Source organism: Pantherophis guttatus, chromosome 2 (assembly GCF_059756535.1).
Source record: "Pantherophis guttatus breed Tessera chromosome 2, ASM5975653v1, whole genome shotgun sequence".
In the NCBI taxonomy this organism is placed as follows: Eukaryota; Metazoa; Chordata; class Lepidosauria; order Squamata; family Colubridae; genus Pantherophis; species Pantherophis guttatus.
This window is the reverse complement of record NC_142064.1, coordinates 222338928-222358534: the sequence shown is the minus strand read 5'-3', so window position 1 is coordinate 222358534 and position 19607 is coordinate 222338928. Positions and strand designations below refer to the sequence as shown.

Here is a 19607-nt window from a genome sequence, read left to right as displayed (position 1 = left end):
AATAGCACATTTGGAAAACTCTCTGCTTAAAGTTACCTATACTAAGTACTGCAAAGTAGTCATTAACCATTTTCAGCAAATGGTAGCATCTGACTGGCCTCAGACTGTGAAACTAAGCAGAGTCAGCTTAGTTGGAGGTCCAAAGAGTAATATCAGAGTTGTAGGCTAGATAGGTCAATTAAAAAACACACCATAAAAGCAGTGGTGAGATTCAAATTTTTTTACTACCAGTTCTGTGGGCGTGGTTTGGTGGGCGTGGCAGAGGAAGGATACTGTAAAATCTCCATTCCCTCCCCACTCCAGGGGACAGTTACTGCAAATTAACCATTTCCTCCTGATCAGCTGGGACTCAGGAGGCAGAGAATAGATGGGGGCAGGGCCAGTCAGAGGTGGTATTTGCTGGTTCTCCGAACTACTCAAAATTTCCGCTACTGGTTCTCCAGAACTGGTCAGAACCTGCTCAATACCACCTCTGCATAACAGACAACAAGTGAAAATCTCTTCAGTATTGTTATCAAGAAGCTGATATAAATATGCCCATGAAAAATTAGGCATTGAGTTAATTTGAAATTGTTGTACCCAGAAGCATCATAGTCACTTTTTTTTTATTTAGGGCCTGATGATCAAGGAGCTATTTAATTCCCTTCCTGGAATGCTTAGAAACACGAACCATAAAACCAAGGCTCAAACTCCCGTGATCACCTTCCATGGGGTTCAAGGAACCCATAATACTTTACAGCAGGGGTGTCAAACTTGATTTCATTGAGGGCCGCATCAGGGTTGTGTTTGACCTCGGAGGGCTGAGGTGGGCATGGCCAGGATGGGTGTGGCCAGTTCGACTTCACTCGTGTCGGGGACACCTGTGGTGGCCTGAATACTCTGCCGAGCTCTGTTTTCAGCTGCAACGGTCTCCTGCAACCCTCTGCCAGCGAAAACGGAGCTCAGGAGAGCCGCATATAACCCTTGTGAGCTCCGTTTTTGGCTGCGATGGTCAGATTGACCGAAGGATCCGGGCCCCGGGCCTTGAGTTTGACACCTCTGCTTTACAGATTCAAGGGGCATATCAAATGGGAGATCACAAACTTAAGGAAAAATGCTGTTCTTGCCTCTGAGAGTTGGCCTTTAAGTTGGTGGAACATAGGACAGATTGACTGAAGGTGGAGGTTAAAAAGATCCCATACATTTCTAGTCCTGATTAGGGCAAATTGCGTTCTCAAAACCATCCAAGACATTGCAATCACTACTCTTCTTTCTTGTATTAATGAATTGAGAGTTCAGAGGGAAGAACTTTATCTAGAGCAGATGAGATATTTGGAGGTAATATTTTTAAATATTAATTACAACTGTGGTATACAGTTCTGAATATTTTTGGAGTTCCAAGAAGTCTCCTAGAATCAGCACTGGCTTTGCTGAGACCTACATACAGTAGCTTTTTTTGACTGAAGAACATTGGAAAGAATGCTGCTACAGCTGTTATTTCTTAAGTTGATTGCAATGCAAAATGCATTTTCCCCTTAGAGATTTGTAATAACAATCATGCCAAAAAAACCTATCCTATTAAAAATATCAAATGACTAACGGTGACATTTGGCTGCAACTAGGGTTACTAAAATGAGAAAAAGATTTGGTTCATGGGGCACAATCTACCAGAAAGAGCTCCCACTGAAATACACTACTTGTGTTCAAGAGTCATTATGTACTGGAGTTGCAAGACTATGGTTCTTTCTATATTAGAGCCTGTTAAAATGTCTGAGATTTCATTCTTCTGTCATCAGCTGAATGAAGAATTAAAATGGTAAAGGAAAGGATAGGTTAGAGCAGTATTGGCTAACCTTTTCAGCACCAAGTGCCGAAACAGGAGCACGCGTGAACATTTTCGGCACCCTTCTCAGCTTGCCAACAACCTATAGGGGGAAGGAAGGGGAAGATAGAACTTTGGTCCCGTACATCAAGATGCCAGCCTTGAGAACCAAGGACGTTTCGGCAGGTGGTTATCAGAGCCAAAACACTTTCTCACAGCAATAAAATACTAGGAGGCTCAATTGGACAATGTGACCAGATCAAATTGGAAGGAGGGAGAACCTGAACTTTGACTTTGTGGGTTTGCATGGGAAATGGTCAGATCTGGCTTTGCCCACATCATGCCAAAATGATGTATTCAATAATGTTTTGCATTAAGAGATTGGATCGTCTTGGCCGTGCTAACTTTGGTTGGGTTTGTCAGTCAGAACCTTGACAATGACTTTATTAATATATTTTTATTTTAAGAACTTTATCCTTAAAGGTATCATAACAAAAAAGCTAATATTTACCTAGAAGTGTTTTGTTCAGCAAAATCTCTCTTTCATTTAGTATTGGCCATTATATTCAGAGTTACCGTTTCTCCACCTAGAGTACTGCTCCCCCCCTCTCTCATTTCCTTACTGTTTCTTCCCTAATCAGACAATAAATTCATGAAGGGAACAAATGGCATACAATAAGGAAAAAAGGACTAATATGGAACAACCTATTTCACCTTGGCTGTAAAATATTCTTACAAAATGGGGATATATTTGCCGTAATTTTTATACCTGAACACATTTCTTTGGAATTCAGGGACTGGAACATCCTCCTTAAGTCTGAAAACTAATGTGACATGAGAACTACACTTCTCTATCTGGATAATTGGTTTGTATAACAGACCTATATGGGACATGGTGGCTCAGTGACAAGCTTGAATCCCTAGTGCCGCGTAACTGGGGGAGCTCCCGTTACTTGTCCCAGCTTCTGCCAGCCTAGCAGTTTGAAAGCACATAAAAAGTGCAAGTAGAAAAATAGGGACCACCTTTGGTGGGAAGGTAACAGCGTTCCATGCGCCTTTGGCGTTTAGTCATGCCGGCCACATGACCACGGAGACATCTCAGGACAGCGCTGGCTCTTCGGCTTTGAAACGGAGATGAGCACTGCCCCCTAGAGTCGGGAACGACTAGCACGTATGTGTGAGAGGAACCTTTACCTTTACCTTAAGAGAGAGGGAGGGAGCAGTGGGGATATCTTTCCTTGAAGATGTTTTTTTAGTATCTATGATATCTTCTAAATACTTGCAATGCAATCCTAGCAATAGCTCAAGCCTTTCAAGTAACTCTCAATCTGTTCTGTTAAAGGGCAGCAGATGGTTAAGAGAACGACCCTTCCCCCTCCCCATCTTTCAACCTACATACAAAAGGCCCAACGTTGTCTGGAAGCAACAACCTCCCCCCCCCAGGAGTAATTTTAATCAGCTACTCTGAATAAGTGCAGTGCCTGGCAATTGATGAAGAGGTGGAGCTGGTGAATATTCACACTTTCTGGTAGCCTGGAGATTTCCTCACATGTAGCTTTCAAGTGACAGCAGCAATTGGGTTGGCACACAATAGTCAGTGTGCAACTAGCTTATCCCTCTTCCACTCTGAATAATAGAAAGACAAATATTCTGTGGCTTGTGGGCTACCCGGTTTAGAGAGCTGGGGAAAAGTCTATTTTGTGGCTCTTTGACTGCTTTTCTCCCAGGAAGGAATCTCTTCTTGGAGAACTAATATTTTATCACATAGTTCATGTAGTGTACACAACCAGCTTATTCTCCACTCGGATATCTCTAGTCAACTCTTGCAGCACTGAGTTAATGAAAAATGATTTCATTAACTGGGTAGGATCAGATGTATACCCAACTAGCATTTTAGTTATTTTCGTGATGTGTCTGCAGCAGCTGTTTTAAAAAAAAAACAAATCCAATCATCAAGATGAACCTCTGGTCATTGATTAGAGTGGGCCACCTGGCACATTTAATGCAAATCCAGGGAATAGCATAGAGGTCGTTTGGGTACATTTTTTCCCTTCATTTTGCTTTAGCAAAGAATGATGCTCAGGTTGGAAATAGATTGCTTTTCAGCATCCTGACCAACAGTGTTTGGGAAGAGGCACTTGGGATATGCATATCTATTGATTGACCTGGAAAGCAATCTAGTTTCAGGTTCATCTAGTTTCTCTCTCAAAATATACATACATTAAAAAGTAAGAAAGGTAGCTACTTATCAGGATGAGAGCAAGGCCTCATATAATGCATGCTTCTGGGTAGATGTTAGTATTGTACAGTGATCTCGGCCCTCTGTGGCACAATCCCTTGTAGTCAGAGAGGGGAAGGGCTAACTCATGTGTAACACAAACACATCTGACACTAAAGATGTAGAAAACCAGCTGAAGTTTATTCTTCCCATATCCTTAAGATTCAGGGTCAGATGTTAAAAACAAAACAGTCTCTTTGGAGTGCCAGTAATCCAAGCCATGCATACATAAGGAAAAAAGTTTTAAACTTAAAATATAACAGGCAGCATAATTTGAGGCTTGATATCCTACTTCACACCAGTAGACTCAATTCGATTTTGACAGAACAATTTATCAATGGAATAGCTTGCCTACTGGAATTATGCACGCTCCATCACTGGAGGTTTTCAAAAATAGACTGGGATTAGATCAGGATAGTAAGGTCTCCTGCCTTGAGCATAGGATTGGACTAGAAGACCTCTGAGGTTCCTTCCAGCCCTACAATTCTAGGTTGAATAGACACCCCAGCCTCAGCAAAACCGTGGATGCCTTCTTGTTGAAACTCTGGCCCATGTCTTTCCTCACATAAGGGATCCCAGTACAGGAACTAGGTTTATTGTACAATATTGTACAGTAGTTAGTGCATGATAAATGAGCTGGGTCCCAACCAGCTAGCATAGACAAGTGGGGAATATGTTTATACAGGGCATGATAAGGGAATTTCCAATGTTTCCTCTGCAGGTTTGTCTTTGTCATTGTGCTCTGGTGTCTGCTATCTTTTCCCTCCTTCTTTTCCAACTCCCACGCCTGCCTTTTAGGTAGAGCAGCCTTTAAGCTTAGCCAGACCTGAGTCCACTGGCAATTACAATCAAGACCTGTTGGCTTACTTACAAGGAGGCTGATGTTTTCCCTTCGTTTCTCTCTCCAATAATATGTCCTCGACTACTGATGAACCCTGGCTACATTCATATCTTACTGTATTGTAGGTATGAAGCACAAGTTCAGTCACGTGCCAAACCTTCCTAACACATTCAGAAATAATTGCAGATAAGAGTTTACTGAATTTAATCCTGTACAAATATTTGTACTAATGAGTTCCTTTCTCTGCAGTTCACATGCAATAGCAATAGCCTTTAGACTTACCATACATTAGAGAGTGCTTTACAGCCCTCTCTAAGTGGTTTACAGAGTCAGCATATTGCCCCCAACAATCTGGGTCCTCATTTTACTGACCTCGGAAGGATGGAAGGCTGAGTCAGCCTTGAGCTAGCGAGACTGGAACTGCTGGTAATGCTGCATTCAATGCTGCATTCTAACGACTGCGCCACCATGGCTCTTGCAAAAGTCATTTGGGGAGATTTTGGTTTTGGGCCACCAAAATTTCCATATATTGAATCTGGTAAATTATAGTTCACCCAGGACCACTGGACTTCATTCACCCCAAAGAAGACTCAATTCTTGTTAAAGCAGCACTATTACCATGAATTTTTAGCAAGTATAAACACCTAATTGACTCCTAATATGGACCTTCTAGAAGGGAAGCACTCTAGAGGATAGATACTTTCACAATGTGTTATATTAATTTAATTAATTAAAGTGCTTCCTCCCTTGAAACCCTAAACACAGCGATTAAAACATTCAATCTGGGAACACTACCAAACATCAACTCAATTCACAGGGGTTGTTATTGTGGGGAAAATAGGAGGAGGAAGGTACAGTATGTTGGATATGTTTTCTGTCTTATTTGTAAAAATATTGAAGGTGAGATATAAATAAATAAATAAATAAAAACAGTTAGCCTAAATAAATGTAATTTTTAGATCTCCTTGAAAATAGCCATCCTGGAGCTATGATCATCCTACAAGGAACAAATGTGAAAGATGAGACTTCTTTATAAAAATACCTGGCAGAAAGTGAATTCAGGCCTAAAATATTTTGATTGATTTCAGTGGAATAATGCATATGGCTTTTTGATGGCAGGACAGCAAACACATGCTGGTCATCTAAATACCTAATGATGTTTAGAGAATGTCAGCTGCTTTGTAATAAGTGGAAATTCAAATGGCAAATTATCGCCCCTCTCTGAGATATTTTCCTTCTATAATGGAGAATTCTAGCTGCAGAGGAATGCTGCTGGCATGCTGTAATTGCTTGCAACTACTCAAGTGATCCACCAGACTTATTCAGTGCCCACAACCACTTAGGAGTTGATCAACTAGTTTCTAGCCTTTGCATGAAGGACTATATGAATGATTTGCTGGCTGGATGCAATATCTGAACAAGGAAAATATTTATTCACATTAACATCCAAGGTGGGTTTCAACAGGTTCTGACCAGTTCTGGAGAACCGGTGGCGGAAATTTTGAGTAGTTAGGAGAACCAGTAGTAAAAATTCTGACTGGCCCTGCTCTCATCTATTCTCTGCCTCCCAAGTCCCAGCTAATCGGGAGGAAATGGGGATTTTACAGTATCCTTCCCCTGGAGTGGGGAGGAAATGGAGATTTTACAGTATCCTTCCCCTGGAGTGGGGTGGGAATGGAGATTTTACAGTATCCTTACCCTGCTACGCCCCCAAGACACACCCACCACACCATGTCATGCCCACTACACCATGCTACGCCCACCAAGCCACGCCCACAGAACCAGTAGTAAAAAAATTTGAAACCGACCACTGATTAACATATATTAACTTCCAAAAAAACTTATCCTATATTTGGCAGGCCAAATACATCTTTAGGTATTTTTATTTTGGATTATAGGTTTTTTTTGAGACATATATTTCGATCCACTTTAGACCAGTTATCTAGCTGGTAAGCATTGTAACTCTTGTGCTATCAGGAACCAGTATAAGTACCACCTGTAACCAGAAGCCTACAACTTTTTGCTTCTGGTTTCTATTCAGAATATACCATAATATATCACCGTCTGCTTAGTCAGAGGCTGTGATACAATTGCATCTCTTCTGACTCATCAGAGACCTAAAAATGAAGGATTTCACATCCAAGGCCTACAATGTCGAAGGATGGATCAACAAGATATATATCATGTACCTATGAGTAATATTTTATAGAATGGTTATAGGAAAAAGGAACAAAACACCACTTCTTGTCATCTAAAATCCCCAGGGGAAATAATACATTCCTACATGTCATCCATGATCCTAGTAAGAGTTGCTTTCCTGTCACAAGCCTTGGTTGGGCTGCCTGTTCTATTTTTCAGACAGCTTCCCAATCTGAAGATGCTGCCCAGAATTGACAACAAGGGATGACACTGAATTATCAATAGAGGACATGGACTTTGTAACAGAACCCGAAATCAACTCTATCCCAACCTCTACCCAACCCAACTACCCAGCCTAAACCATTAAAGGATTGAATAAGGTCAGCCACAATATCAAGCATTCATCTTTCAATGTTATATATCATCAATTTATTGATTTATTTCTTAAATATACATCCTGCCTATCATTCAGGAGCTCAAGATAGCACACACAGCATTCCCTCTTTCATTTTCTCCCCTGGGAGTAGGTTGGGCTGAGAGAGAGAAACTGCCCCAAAGTCACCTGATGGTTTCCTTGGCTGAGAGTAAATTTGAACCTGGATCTCTCTAGTAGCAATTCAACTACTATACTACAGAATTGCTATTTGTGCTTTTTATTATTCTACATAGGAGAAATAAACAGCATTCTCAATACAAAATAATAATTGTACATAATTCTGACATCAGAAATTGCAACATCATTCGATCAATGAACTTAAAAGGGCCATCCCTTTCAAAGGAATTTTGAAGGTGAATCTAGCAAAAACCTGCCAAATTTATACTTACTAAAAAGTTCCATTCCGTCATTTGCATGGAATAACAATTATTTTTAATTCCATCACATATATTAACTATCAGTGACTGGAAATTTATTAATGTTGAATGATCACTGTAATTGAAAACATATATTTACTTTTATTTTAATTGTTCCCATTTATGTTTTCTCCATTATAGTTATTTTCTCCTTACTTTTAACACTTACATGAATCTTCCCTTTATATAGAAGTTTGTTTGTACGTATATGTGAATATAATTTTTGCATTGCAGAATATTCAATAGTTTTTAAGACACCAAAAATCTCTGCTGGGAAGATTTATCTGGGACTACAAGTTTGAGCCTTAGGCCATAGGCTCCTCAAGCAATTTTCTTAATCACTAGAGATATCTGCCAAAGCCAGGCAGATGCAAAGGAAACAGAGTTTCTTCACATCTTACATAGTAGCTGTATTAGTTAAACAGGAACCGGATTTGGCCCAAGAATCGGAATCAGCCTTCCAACTTTACTTGACCCAGCTAGCTAGATGACATCAGAAGCAGAATGGAGTTTAATTGACACCACTCTTGTGAAATAGATCGATATCCATATTAGCTGCTAACCACAGTAATTTTAGCTGGGCACCAGGGTGAAATTGATGCCACATGTCCAAAGCATGCCCAGAGGCTAGAATTAATGAAGGGATAAAAAAAAAAAATCCCTTCACTGGAATGAAACCTACCTACATTCTAATATCAGTATTGCCTTTTTAAAACAAAAATTTGACTGCATCCTGTTTTGCAAGCAAAGAAATGTATTTCTGTTGCAGTCTAAGACTGTCATGCATAATTGAGTAATACAGCAAAGCTAGGATTTCTACCCATTAAGATCCATTTCACAAACTATCCCTTTCCTTCCTTTCTAAGACCTGACTAATTGTTAATTGATTTCAACCATTAGGTTGATCCTTGGTTCACTGTATCAAATTGGAACAGGAGCTGCTCCGTAGACAACTGAATTGAAAACATAGCAATAATAAGATATAAAAATCTGCAAGAAATCAGTTGTTCTCCAACGGAAGGGCCGAAACATCCCGAATAACTATCAAACCCAATCAGAGGCACAGGGCTGCCCCTCCCTTCCCTGCCCCTCCCCTATTCATAGCCCTAGGGGTGGTTTCTTTGCCTAATTCTCTTTCCATGCTTGTTGCCTTCCCGAGCTTAAGCTTTTCTTTCCTCATTTTCACACTGGAAAAATGATAACGTCCTCATGTGTTGTTCTGAGTGAATTTAATGCAAAGCCTGAAAATGTGATTTCTTCCTGCTTTTGTGCAAGGCTTAAGTGCATTCGGAGGTTGAGTTTACTTGAGTGCACCCTGGCAGGCTCCTGGAAAGGTCAATGTAGTTCTCCAATCATCAGCTTGCATGCCTCTCCCTCCTCCCCCCTCCCTCTGGGGGCATGAATATAATATTGCACTACCCTGCAGTTACAATTAACCCCTGAGGAACCCTAATCGAACATTGAGCCTGAGTTGACTGCCCTGAACATGTCCGCCTGTCCTGTCCCTATCTTCGGAAGGAAACAGGGGTTGCCTTTTCCCATCCATTTCCCCTTATTAATCTCATGGCAGGAAGAAAAAGGAGACAGTTAACTAGGATGTGGAGACAGCCATGAATAATGCAAGCCTCCCTAGACACAGCTGAGTAACTAAGTCTGTGAGATATAGATGCAACCTTCTCTCCTCTTTCTCCTTCAAGAGGACCTTCCTGTACATGCTTTCTACCCAAGGATCTTTTTTTTTTAATTACTTCATTAGGGATCAGTTGTAAAACTTGCCACTTATTTATTGTTAAAGTGACAGTTCCACCCACATTCTATAAAACATCTCAGCGTGGCTAACACGCTGAGTGCCAATTAAAAATGCAACATTTAAACTTTTACAAAGCACGAGGTACCACAGCACTACCTGAAGAACGCAAATGTTGGACTCATCCTCCATCCTAGCCCAATGCTTAATGAATAGGCTGGGTCTTAATAGCCTTCCAGAAGGTAAGCAGGATAGGACTTCCCTACATCTTGTGACCATAATAGAGTGGTGGCCTTATAGGAAGAGCTTAGAACTGGAAGGCTAGTTAGAATCCTATTCTTAGCCTTGTACAGTATACATTTTGTTTGACTGTATTTGGCTACCGGTGTAAACTTCTGACTTAAAGTAAGAAATGGTTGTAACAGCTATTTCCAAGGTAGGGGAATTTTACAGAGATATATGTATTTACATAAATGCAGAACTCATGTATTGTAACGATAATATGAGTTTCTATCAGCATATCCCCACAAACCCCGATAATTTGTTGGAATTTACAAGAATTTTCTAAATAGATTTTAGAAAAAACGGACAAGGCAAATGACCAACCAACAAATGATTATTTTGTATGTAAGGTGAAATAGAAGCAGATGAATAGTGAGACTGAGCAGAGAGGACAAAGAAATGATTATGGCCAAGACATAAATATTGACATGACATGGTAATCAGATCCATCACATTATTTAATCAAAAAGGGCTACTTTAATTAAATATAAGCAAAGAGCCAAACCTTGCTTGAGGCCTGGGCTAAATCTGCTAAGATACCTAATGGTAGAAACTGCTTCCTTCTTGCAGTATAGAAGAGTGATAATTCAAGCATTTGGCTCACTAGCTGAATCCACGAGATAGCCAAAGCAATATCCAATCAGTCATCCGGAGGAGGTGGGGGGGTCAAATTATCTTGCTTTTTTGGAAGATAAGATAAATAAAATAAAAGACAATGGCTTTTGAAAAATGCACCTGATACAGAAGCTTTAGATGCATTTAGCAGATACAGTATATCCAGCACTTCATTCTTAAAAGGAAATGCACTGGAGATATAAATGTGCCTAGAAGTTATGTCCTATGTCCCAAGAATCTTTGCTCCTTAAGTCAGATCTGTGACTCCTGCTGTTTATTAGGGGAAAGAAACTGTCCAAGCTGAGACATTATCTTCATTATGAATTTATGTTTTGGGGCTGAGCCTTTCTCTTTAAGGAATTTAATGCAATGCATTCTCCAAATCATGTCCTGCACATTTATTGTCACTTAAGCAATGTATTTAGGGGTTCACCTGAACATAAGAACCTCAGAACTGTTCAGGCAAACCCCCCAAATAAGTGGCAATAAATGTGCAGAGTGTGATCTTTGGAATACATTGCATTAATTTCCTTGAAGAGAAAAAGCAAGTTGTAAATGGTTTTAAATTGATAAATCCCTTCATGCCACCCAAATACTTCAAGCCTCTGTGTGTGTGTGTGTGTGTGTGTGTGTGTGTGTGTGTGTGTGAGAGAGAGAGAGAGAGAGAGAGAGAGAGAGAGAGAACATTGAAGAACTAATTGCAAGTTTTCAAATCTATCAAGGTTTCTTCCCATCCAGACAAAGAATGTTTAAGTACCAGGCAAATTACATCAATCTGCCGCTATCGATGTGAAACTCTGCTCACCTTCATGTTATTGGCTAGCCCAGAGGCAAAATAGGGAAACATAATCCAAAATGGCAATTTTAGCTCAAAAAACACTGTGCTTATTAATACTTTTTCCCCCTCAGAGTAATTCTTTTTGCCTTTTCCCGAGTTCCAATTATCTGGTAGGCAGAGAAAGCTGCAGTCAGACAAACTCCCAGTTTCATCACTTGTTGCTAACTTATGCTTCCTCTAACTCAAAAGCCATAGAGGATCATTATAACTTTCCAAGGGTCCATATTTGGTTAGACTACCCTTGCTACAGCATGAAAAGAAACAGAGAAATGAAGCAGGCAGCATCTCCATTTTCTGTGCAGCAGGCAGGTTTAACTTATCAATTTACATCCTTTCTCCCTTCCTTTGTGTGCACTTTAATCTAATTTAGACTGTAAACTCTTCAGGGCAGGAACTTGGCTCCATCTAATATATTATGAAATGAGTCTGCCATGAGATAACAGGAAGCAATCAAATCTTGCTTTTTGGTGCCCACTGGGCTATTACACCCTAAAGGAAACTAGGAGAAAATAAATAAAAGATCTGCTAATATAATTAACTATCGAAGTCTCTATACTCACTTGTTTTCTCCTATCTCTGGCTTCCATAGATTTAGCAAAAGCAAACAACTGTTTAATTTTTTTATATATATAATTCAAGGAAATCCAACTTTGATGCAATATATTGAAAAAAATGAAAATCATCTTTACCTGTGACAGTCACCAACATGGAGGCCACTAAGGGACGATTGTTGTCCAATTTACGGCTGAGTCTGAGTTCCCCACTAGTCTGGTTGACAATTAACAAGTGCAGTTCATTTCCTCGTTCAAAGGTGTAAAACAGTCTATCAGACACATCTGGGTCATAGGCAGGGATCTTCCCTATCACACCAGAAGGAAAAGTGTTCGATTTGTTGGAGATATAATTGTTAAAGAGGATCTGGAAATTTTTCAGAACGGGACTGTTGTCATTCTGGTCAATGAGTTTGATGTGGACTGTAGCTCTGCTGACAAGGGGGGCGGAAGTGGCCTGAACCACAATGACATACTCAGGCTTGGTCTCATAATCCAAATCAATGAGGGCAGTGAGCTCACCCGAAAATATGTCCATCTGGAAGATTTCAGGGATATTGCCTTCCACAATTTGGTACATAATCTGGGCATTGGGTCCTTCATCTGGATCCAGAGCTGTGATCTGGGCCACGACAGAACCCACAATGCTATTTTCCTTCACAAAGATTTCAAACTCCTCAGCCGGAAAGACCGGAGCGTTGTCATTAATATCTTGCACTGACACTTGAATGTGGACAGGGGTTCTTTGGGGAGGCATTCCCCTGTCCACGGCATAGGCCGTAAGTTCGTAAACTGGAATGCTTTCCCGGTCCAACCTGCGGATGGTTCTAATAATCCCAGAGGTGGGCTCAATAATGAAATCCCCATCGCCATCCTCTCCATTCTGGAATGTATACTGCACACGTCCATTGGCGTGGGCATCCCTGTCAGTGGCAGAGATCTGAAGCACACTTGTGAAGGGAGGACTGTCCTCAGAGATGACACCTTGGTAGTGAGCACTCACAAACTGAGGGGCATTATCATTGACATCGTTCACCATGATTTCTACATAGGTGGTGTCTGCTTTCTGGGGGATCCCATTATCTTTTGCTGTAATGGCCAGGGTGTAGGTGACCTGGTCCTCATAATCCAGCTCTGCCTGCAAGGTGATGGCACCCGTGTTTGCATCAATCCGAAACTGGGGGATATTGTCTTCCAAGTAGTAGGTAATCCTGGCATTTTCTCCAACATCATCATCTGTGGCACTGATCACTACCACTGTGCTACCAATTGGACGGTCCTCATTAACGCTTACTGAATAATGGGCGCTCTGGAACACCGGCCTGTGAGTGTTGGCATCCGTAATGTTGATGTGAACATGGCAGTTGTCATGCAGGGTCCGGTCAGAGGCTGTCACTGTTAGCACAAACCGCCTCTCTTGTTTGTAATCCAGGGGCAAAGAGAGGGTGATTAATCCCACTCCACCTTGAGTACTGATAGCAAAACGGTTCCGTGTGTTCCCACCTGTTATCTGATAGCTGATGGCACTATTCACATCCCGGTCAATTGCTGTTACACTAAGAACACTAGTCCCCACCGCAGCGTCTTCATTGAGGCGAATGAGATATTCTTTCTGGGTAAATTCGGGCCGATTATCATTTACATCCATGACAGTAATGGTGACACTGGCAGAAGCAGATAAAGAGGGAGAGCCGTGGTCCCGGGCTTCTACCCCAAAAAAGTAGTGCTGCACAGTCTCTCGATCCAAAGGGCCACTCACAGTAATCCAGCCTGTGGCACTGTTCACTACAAAGGGAGTATCTGAAGCGACGCCAGCGAGCTTGTAGTCAATGCGCGAGTTCTCTCCATAATCTGCATCCACGGCCTGGATGTGGATTACTGAATGGCCCAAAGGGGCATTTTCCAAGACAGATATTTGAAAGGGGGTGCTGACAAAGATAGGAGCATGATCGTTAATGTCCACTACTTGGATGCTAACCATGCCTGTGTTATTGGACAAAGGAGGACGTCCTGCATCCTGGGCACGGATCCTCAAGGCATATTCTCGCTCAACTTCAAAATCCAAAGAAGCTACCACCTGTATTTCCCCAGTCACACTGTCAATTGAAAACTGGCCCCTACTATTACCACTGATGATGTTATAATGAACTAAAGCATTGTTGTCTTTGTCTAAATCAGTGGCGGTGACCCTTAAAATTTCTGAATGGGGCCTTATATCTTCTCTTACCTGGACTATATAGCGCTTTTCACTAAATTGTGGGACATTGTCATTTTCATCAAGAACTGTTATATACACTCTAACTGTGGAGGATAGAGGGCCGGGCTCCTTACCTTGATCATTTGACTCCACCACCAAAGAATACTTCTCCATTTTCTCCCTATCTACTTGCCCACTTGTAGTGATCAACCCTGACCGTGAATCTATCTCAAAGACAGAGTGAGCGGCTTGTTCGTTGACAAATCGATATCGGATATGGGCATTGGGTGGAGAGTCCACATCGGTGGCCCTCAGCTGCAAAATGGGATAGCCTTCTTCTACATTTTCCCGGATCGTCTCTCTGTACTCACTCTGCTCAAATACTGGATTATGGTCATTTCTGTCTGCAACTGTGATTGCAACCATGGTGGTGGCAGAGAGACGGGGAACCCCATGATCTATAGCAGTCACTCGGAAGTAGTGTAGGTCCATATTTTCCCTATCCAAAACTTCAGTGGTACTAATGAGGCCATTTTGGGAATCAATGCTGAAGAGTTCCAGAGACCTGCTGTTCATCAGAGCATCCATGGAATAGACCAGCCGCCCAGCATCCCCCGAATCAGAGTCTTGGGCTGCCACCGTTATCACCGGTGTGCCTGAAGGCTGGTTTTCAGCCACCTGGACTTGGTAATTATACTGAGGGAAGAGGGGGTGACGATTGGCTGCCCTCCGAACCCTCAGCAAGGGCAGAGGCGCCTTTTCTCTTCGCCTCCTTTTCTTGGCGCACGTGGAATAGGTTATTTCACTCTGCAGAGCTGGATGAGTGGCTTTTAAGGGCAGGGAGGGAAAGAATTCCGGGATGGACGGACTCCTAAAATTCACCTCAAAACAAAGAGTTTGTAAACAGCCTTTGGTAGAGTCGAGTGGACGGAAAGAAAAGAGGAGCTCGCGCCTTCTCCAGTCTACGCTCGGATTGGCTCCCAGGGAAGCACAGGGAGCTGTCCAAGCTGCTGAAACCGCCGAAACAGCTCTCGCCCAGCCTTCTCTGGTCCAAGTACAAAGGCAGCATCGCTCTGGGCTGCTCCCACAGCACTCGCCGGCGCAGCAGCTGCGGGGAATTCCACGGGGCACCGGTTGCCCCAGGCAGAGCTGAAGGCAGGTCAGCAGGGTGAACCACCTGCAGAAAGGCGAACGGGCTCCCGGGCGGGAAAAGGAAGCCAGTCGCATAATCGGGAACCACGAAGGCATGGGGGGACTGCCGCCTTTTCTCCTAGCTCGGGTGGCCGAGCGCTCGGAGCTCCTCAGCAAGGAGCGGTCGGTGCAGTTCTGAAGGCGGCGAGATGGCTTTGTACACAGGTGGACCCGCCGGAGACAGGCTGGAGTCCTGTTAAAACGGGTCGGATCCCGGCGATTTTTAGAGGGAGCCTTCATCCAATTGGACACCCCATTGTCCGGCTGGCTCCAGCCCCTCCTAGGGCGTTGATTGGAAGGGCTTGAGTAGACGCCCCTCTGCGCGGAATCCACCCCAACCACAGCGAGCCTCGCGAGGCATCCCCAGGTAGTCCGCGCACGGCTTTCTCCGAGCCTTGCCGGACTCGGGGGATCCGGAAGAAGTGCGGAAGCATTTATAATCCACAAGCAAGGGGAAGCCCGGCTGCCCGGCTCTCCCAGGGTGCCAACCGGGCAGCGGATCGTCCTTTTTTCCCAAGGCGGGGTCAGGGATCCACCACGAGAAAAGCTGCTGTTCTTCTTCCCTTGCCCCGCCAGGGATTGCGAGAGGGAGCCCGCGCAGCACGGATCGTCCTCCCGGAGCCTGGCGGACGGCGAGGTTTCCTTTAGTTCCCCGAAGAGAGCGCAGCCCGGCCAACCACCGCTCGGCTTCTCCGGCTTCGCCCGGTGGATGCAGCCCAAGCCCCCTCTGCCCGCCGGCTTCCCCAAGCTGAAGCGAAACAAAGGGAGGAGCAGCAGCAGCAGCACCAGCTCCAGGCGGCGATCCTGGCGAGGACGGCGCTGGTTTGGTCCCGGAGGTTGAGGCGGCGGTTCAGCCATGGTCCCTCGGCCCTTTCCCCGCCCCCCTGCCCGGCTGCCCTGGCCTGGCGCTGCTCCCCCGGCCCCGCCTCGCCTCGGGCTCTGCCGCCTTGCCAGGTTCGGCTGCCGCCGCCGCCGCCACCATTTATCTGGAAGCGGCGGCGCTGCTTTTCCCGTGGCTCTCACCGCTCCGTGGCGACGGCGGAGGCAACAGCATCGCCTCCTCCCGCAGCCTCAACATGGCTCCCGGCTGCCCCGATGGTCCGTTCCGCCCTCCCTGCTACCCCCCCCTCTTGTCGCCCTGCCGTGGTAGCGCCCACCCGTATAGCGTAGACGGGTGAAGCAAACCCCTCCGCCATCTTCACTGTGGGCAGGTTGGGTGGTGGGGGGAGGGGCTGGGAGGGAGAGGGTCGCGATCGTCTCGCTAAGACTGGCGCGAAGGGATGTGGATGGAAAGGCCACTAAGATCCGTTGGGGAGGGGGGGGTTAGAGATTACGAGGGGATCGCGTCTGGATTCAATAGGGGCGTTCGACCGTGGAGGGAGCTGTCCAACGTGTTGATTTAGAACTCCGGGATCCAATCAGGCAGTTGACGGCGAATCGGTAGAGGAAGGGTGTGCGATCATCCAGGAGGGTGTTTGGTCGCATGGGCGTGTCCTAGAGAGCCTCTTCTGCCCAGGCGTCAAGGGCACGCCCCCTTCCAGCTGTGGTGGTAGCACAGGTACCAGAATCCGCAGCCACTCATGGTTGACTTTACTCCTCTGGAGGAAACCTAACGGAGCAAAGCTGCTTTAGCGCTATTTATTCCTCAGTTTATTTATTATGCACACCTTGTCAGGTTAAAGAGAGTCCCCTTTTCTTTAATACATTTACATGTGGGCAAAAGGAACGGAACCTTATATAGTAAATTAAATTAGTAAGTGTAAGGATTCATAGAAGGAAAGGGTTGAACTGTGGGCTCCTTGGTGCTCTCTGAGCTTGGTTGTTTTCTTGCAGACGTTTCTATTATCCAACTAGGTAACATCATCAGTGCTCCTGTAAGGACTCAGTTGAGAGGTTCTTACTCCTGTTGTAGAATATACAATCGTTACCTTATGTAGGTGTTATAGTGCTAATTGTTAGAAAAGAATAGATGTGATTATGTTTTCTATTTATAGAAATACCTACATCTTTTGTTTCCACATGAGTTTCCACATGAGCCTAAAAAAAGGGATGACGAAGAAGATGATGGTTTTAAGGATTGCACTGGAGAAGCACTGTTTTAATTATTTGTTTCATTAAAACAAACATTTCTTTTCTGCTTCACACAAAAGCCTGAAAAATGACAGGCTACTGTAGTAGGAAAGGTGCAATATCCACACTTGGGCAAAGTCTAAACTGTTTTTTTGAAATAACTTTCAATGCTTGCATAGTCTAACATGTTCTAAGGTGCTAATATTCTGACAGCAGACAAAGCACTTTAAGTATGGTCCAACAATTATAGCCATGCTCTTGGATGATACATCCTGCAAAGACAGCAAGTGCTTCATTTGGTTCTGTTTTATTGTGCGTTCTACTAGCAATAGTTAAGACAGGTTCTAGGATTTGATCAGGGAATCAGTGTACTGAAAGCAAAGTGGACTTGATATGACTCATTATTAATAATGTTGATTAAATGAAGCAAAATCATTAAGGCAGTATAAAACATGGAAAGAATAGAATGGGCAACTTAATGTGACTTTGATTGTTAGAAACCTCAAACAGCAACTTCTCTTTGACAAGTTCTGTAGTTGTTAAGCTGTCTCTCCTCTGTAAAACACTCAAGTTTTTTTTCCAGAACGCTGGATACTAAGTTCATTCACAATTTGCTACCAGTATTGTGCGTGAGCTACTACCACTTAACATCCTTAGAAATATTGTGACACCTGCTTCAAAGGAAGACAGAATCAGGCTGCAACTCTTCTAACAGAATTAGGTTTCTCCATATCTGCAAAATACATATAAGATAATAGAAAGCATGCAAGTAACACATAGAAGGCTGACATGATCACCTTTGCTTCTGCTTTGAGTTAATTGTATGGTTTTTTTCCCCCTTTCTTGTTTGTTTTCAATATTAGGGTTACCTGTTGCAGGTTGAAAAAGTCTTAATGGCTACCGCATGATAGCAAAGGAAGTTTTAGATTTCTTCAGAATTGTCTGGATTTTTGCAGCCGAAATCTGGCAGTCCTAGTAATATTTCTGTAATGATTTTTTTTTTCTGAGGCTGGGAAAGAGGCAGGAATTGTGGAAGATATTGGAGGTCCAGCACATATAGAAATTCCTCCTTTATCTGGTACATCTCTAGCTACATCACCTATTCATCCAACAGAAGGAAAAGAGCTCAACCCATGTAAACTCAGAGATGAAGGGGATCCTAAACATGAAAGTATTTAGTTGTCAAGGGTCTTTGTTTGTGTGTGTGGGGGGGATCTAGTATTAAGTGACATCTAAAAGATGTCAAGGGTATTCAAATTTAGCCTAGAGGAGATAACAAGGCTGGTGTTAAGGCAGAGGAAGAAGTAACTAGAAAGGCGGACATAAGAAGATGGTGAAGAATAAACCTACAAGGAAATATTCAGTAGAATAAAATGAAAATGGATGCTTCCTAGTCATGAGCTGTAGACTATGGGTGTATCAAAGCTTATTTTGGGTTACAGTGGCAAATAATTTTAGTTCCCATTAAAGAATTAAAGTACAATTCTACATTACATTGTTTTTGCATCAGGAGCTGAGACTTAGGAAAAGGAACAATGAGAAGCAAAGGGGAGGAGGGAGGAGTTTATAGTGCTGCTTTTAGAAAAGGTGGTTAAAAAAATAAAATAAAAAGATGCCTGTGCAGTATGGAAATAGTCCTGCAGATACGAGCATAATTTGGCTAGATTTAAAGCAGACTAATTAAAATCAATCTATCACATTTTGTAGACTACTCAGAATGACTCTGGGCAATAGTCATATTAAAATCATAAATAATCAGTCCAGAAACTAAAACCACAAAAAGGAAAAGATGCTCATAGAAAAAGACAACAGATACAATGAAACAATACCAGCCACAAACAGCAAAATCAACCCACAACCTTGGCCCAATGGCTAAAGAAAGGTCCAGGCCCTAACAATTATCTAAAAGAGAGAGAGAGGGTCCACACTCTTCGGATTTCTGGGGGAATGCTATTCAGTGCTAGAAAAAGCCTACCTCCTGGGCCCCATCAGATGAATTGCTTTAATAGACAGCACTTGAAACATGCCAACTCTGTCAGATATTACGGGATGGGTAGACATTATAGGAGGAAGATGGTCCCCCGTGTAACAAGACTGAATGTTATGAGACGCTTTACAGGTGACACAGCATTTGAATTGCACTTTGGAAGCCTGTTAGTAACCAGTGTAGTTCACAAAGCACAGGTATTTTGTGGGCATACCATA

The 19607-nt window shown here is 43.2% G+C and overlaps 1 protein-coding gene across 1 annotated transcript in view; it reads right to left on the bottom strand.

Annotated features, from left to right (window-relative positions):
• The window catches only part of CELSR3 (cadherin EGF LAG seven-pass G-type receptor 3), a 151561-nt gene extending 135360 nt beyond the window's left edge, over nt 1-16201 (bottom strand). The window contains exon 1 of the mRNA XM_087885169.1: nt 12083-16201. Within this exon, the coding sequence (XP_087741295.1) occupies nt 12083-16190 (4108 nt within the window). The 5' untranslated portion in view covers nt 16191-16201. The remainder of the gene's footprint in view (nt 1-12082) is intronic.
• Between the last annotated feature and the right edge of the window lie 3406 nt (nt 16202-19607).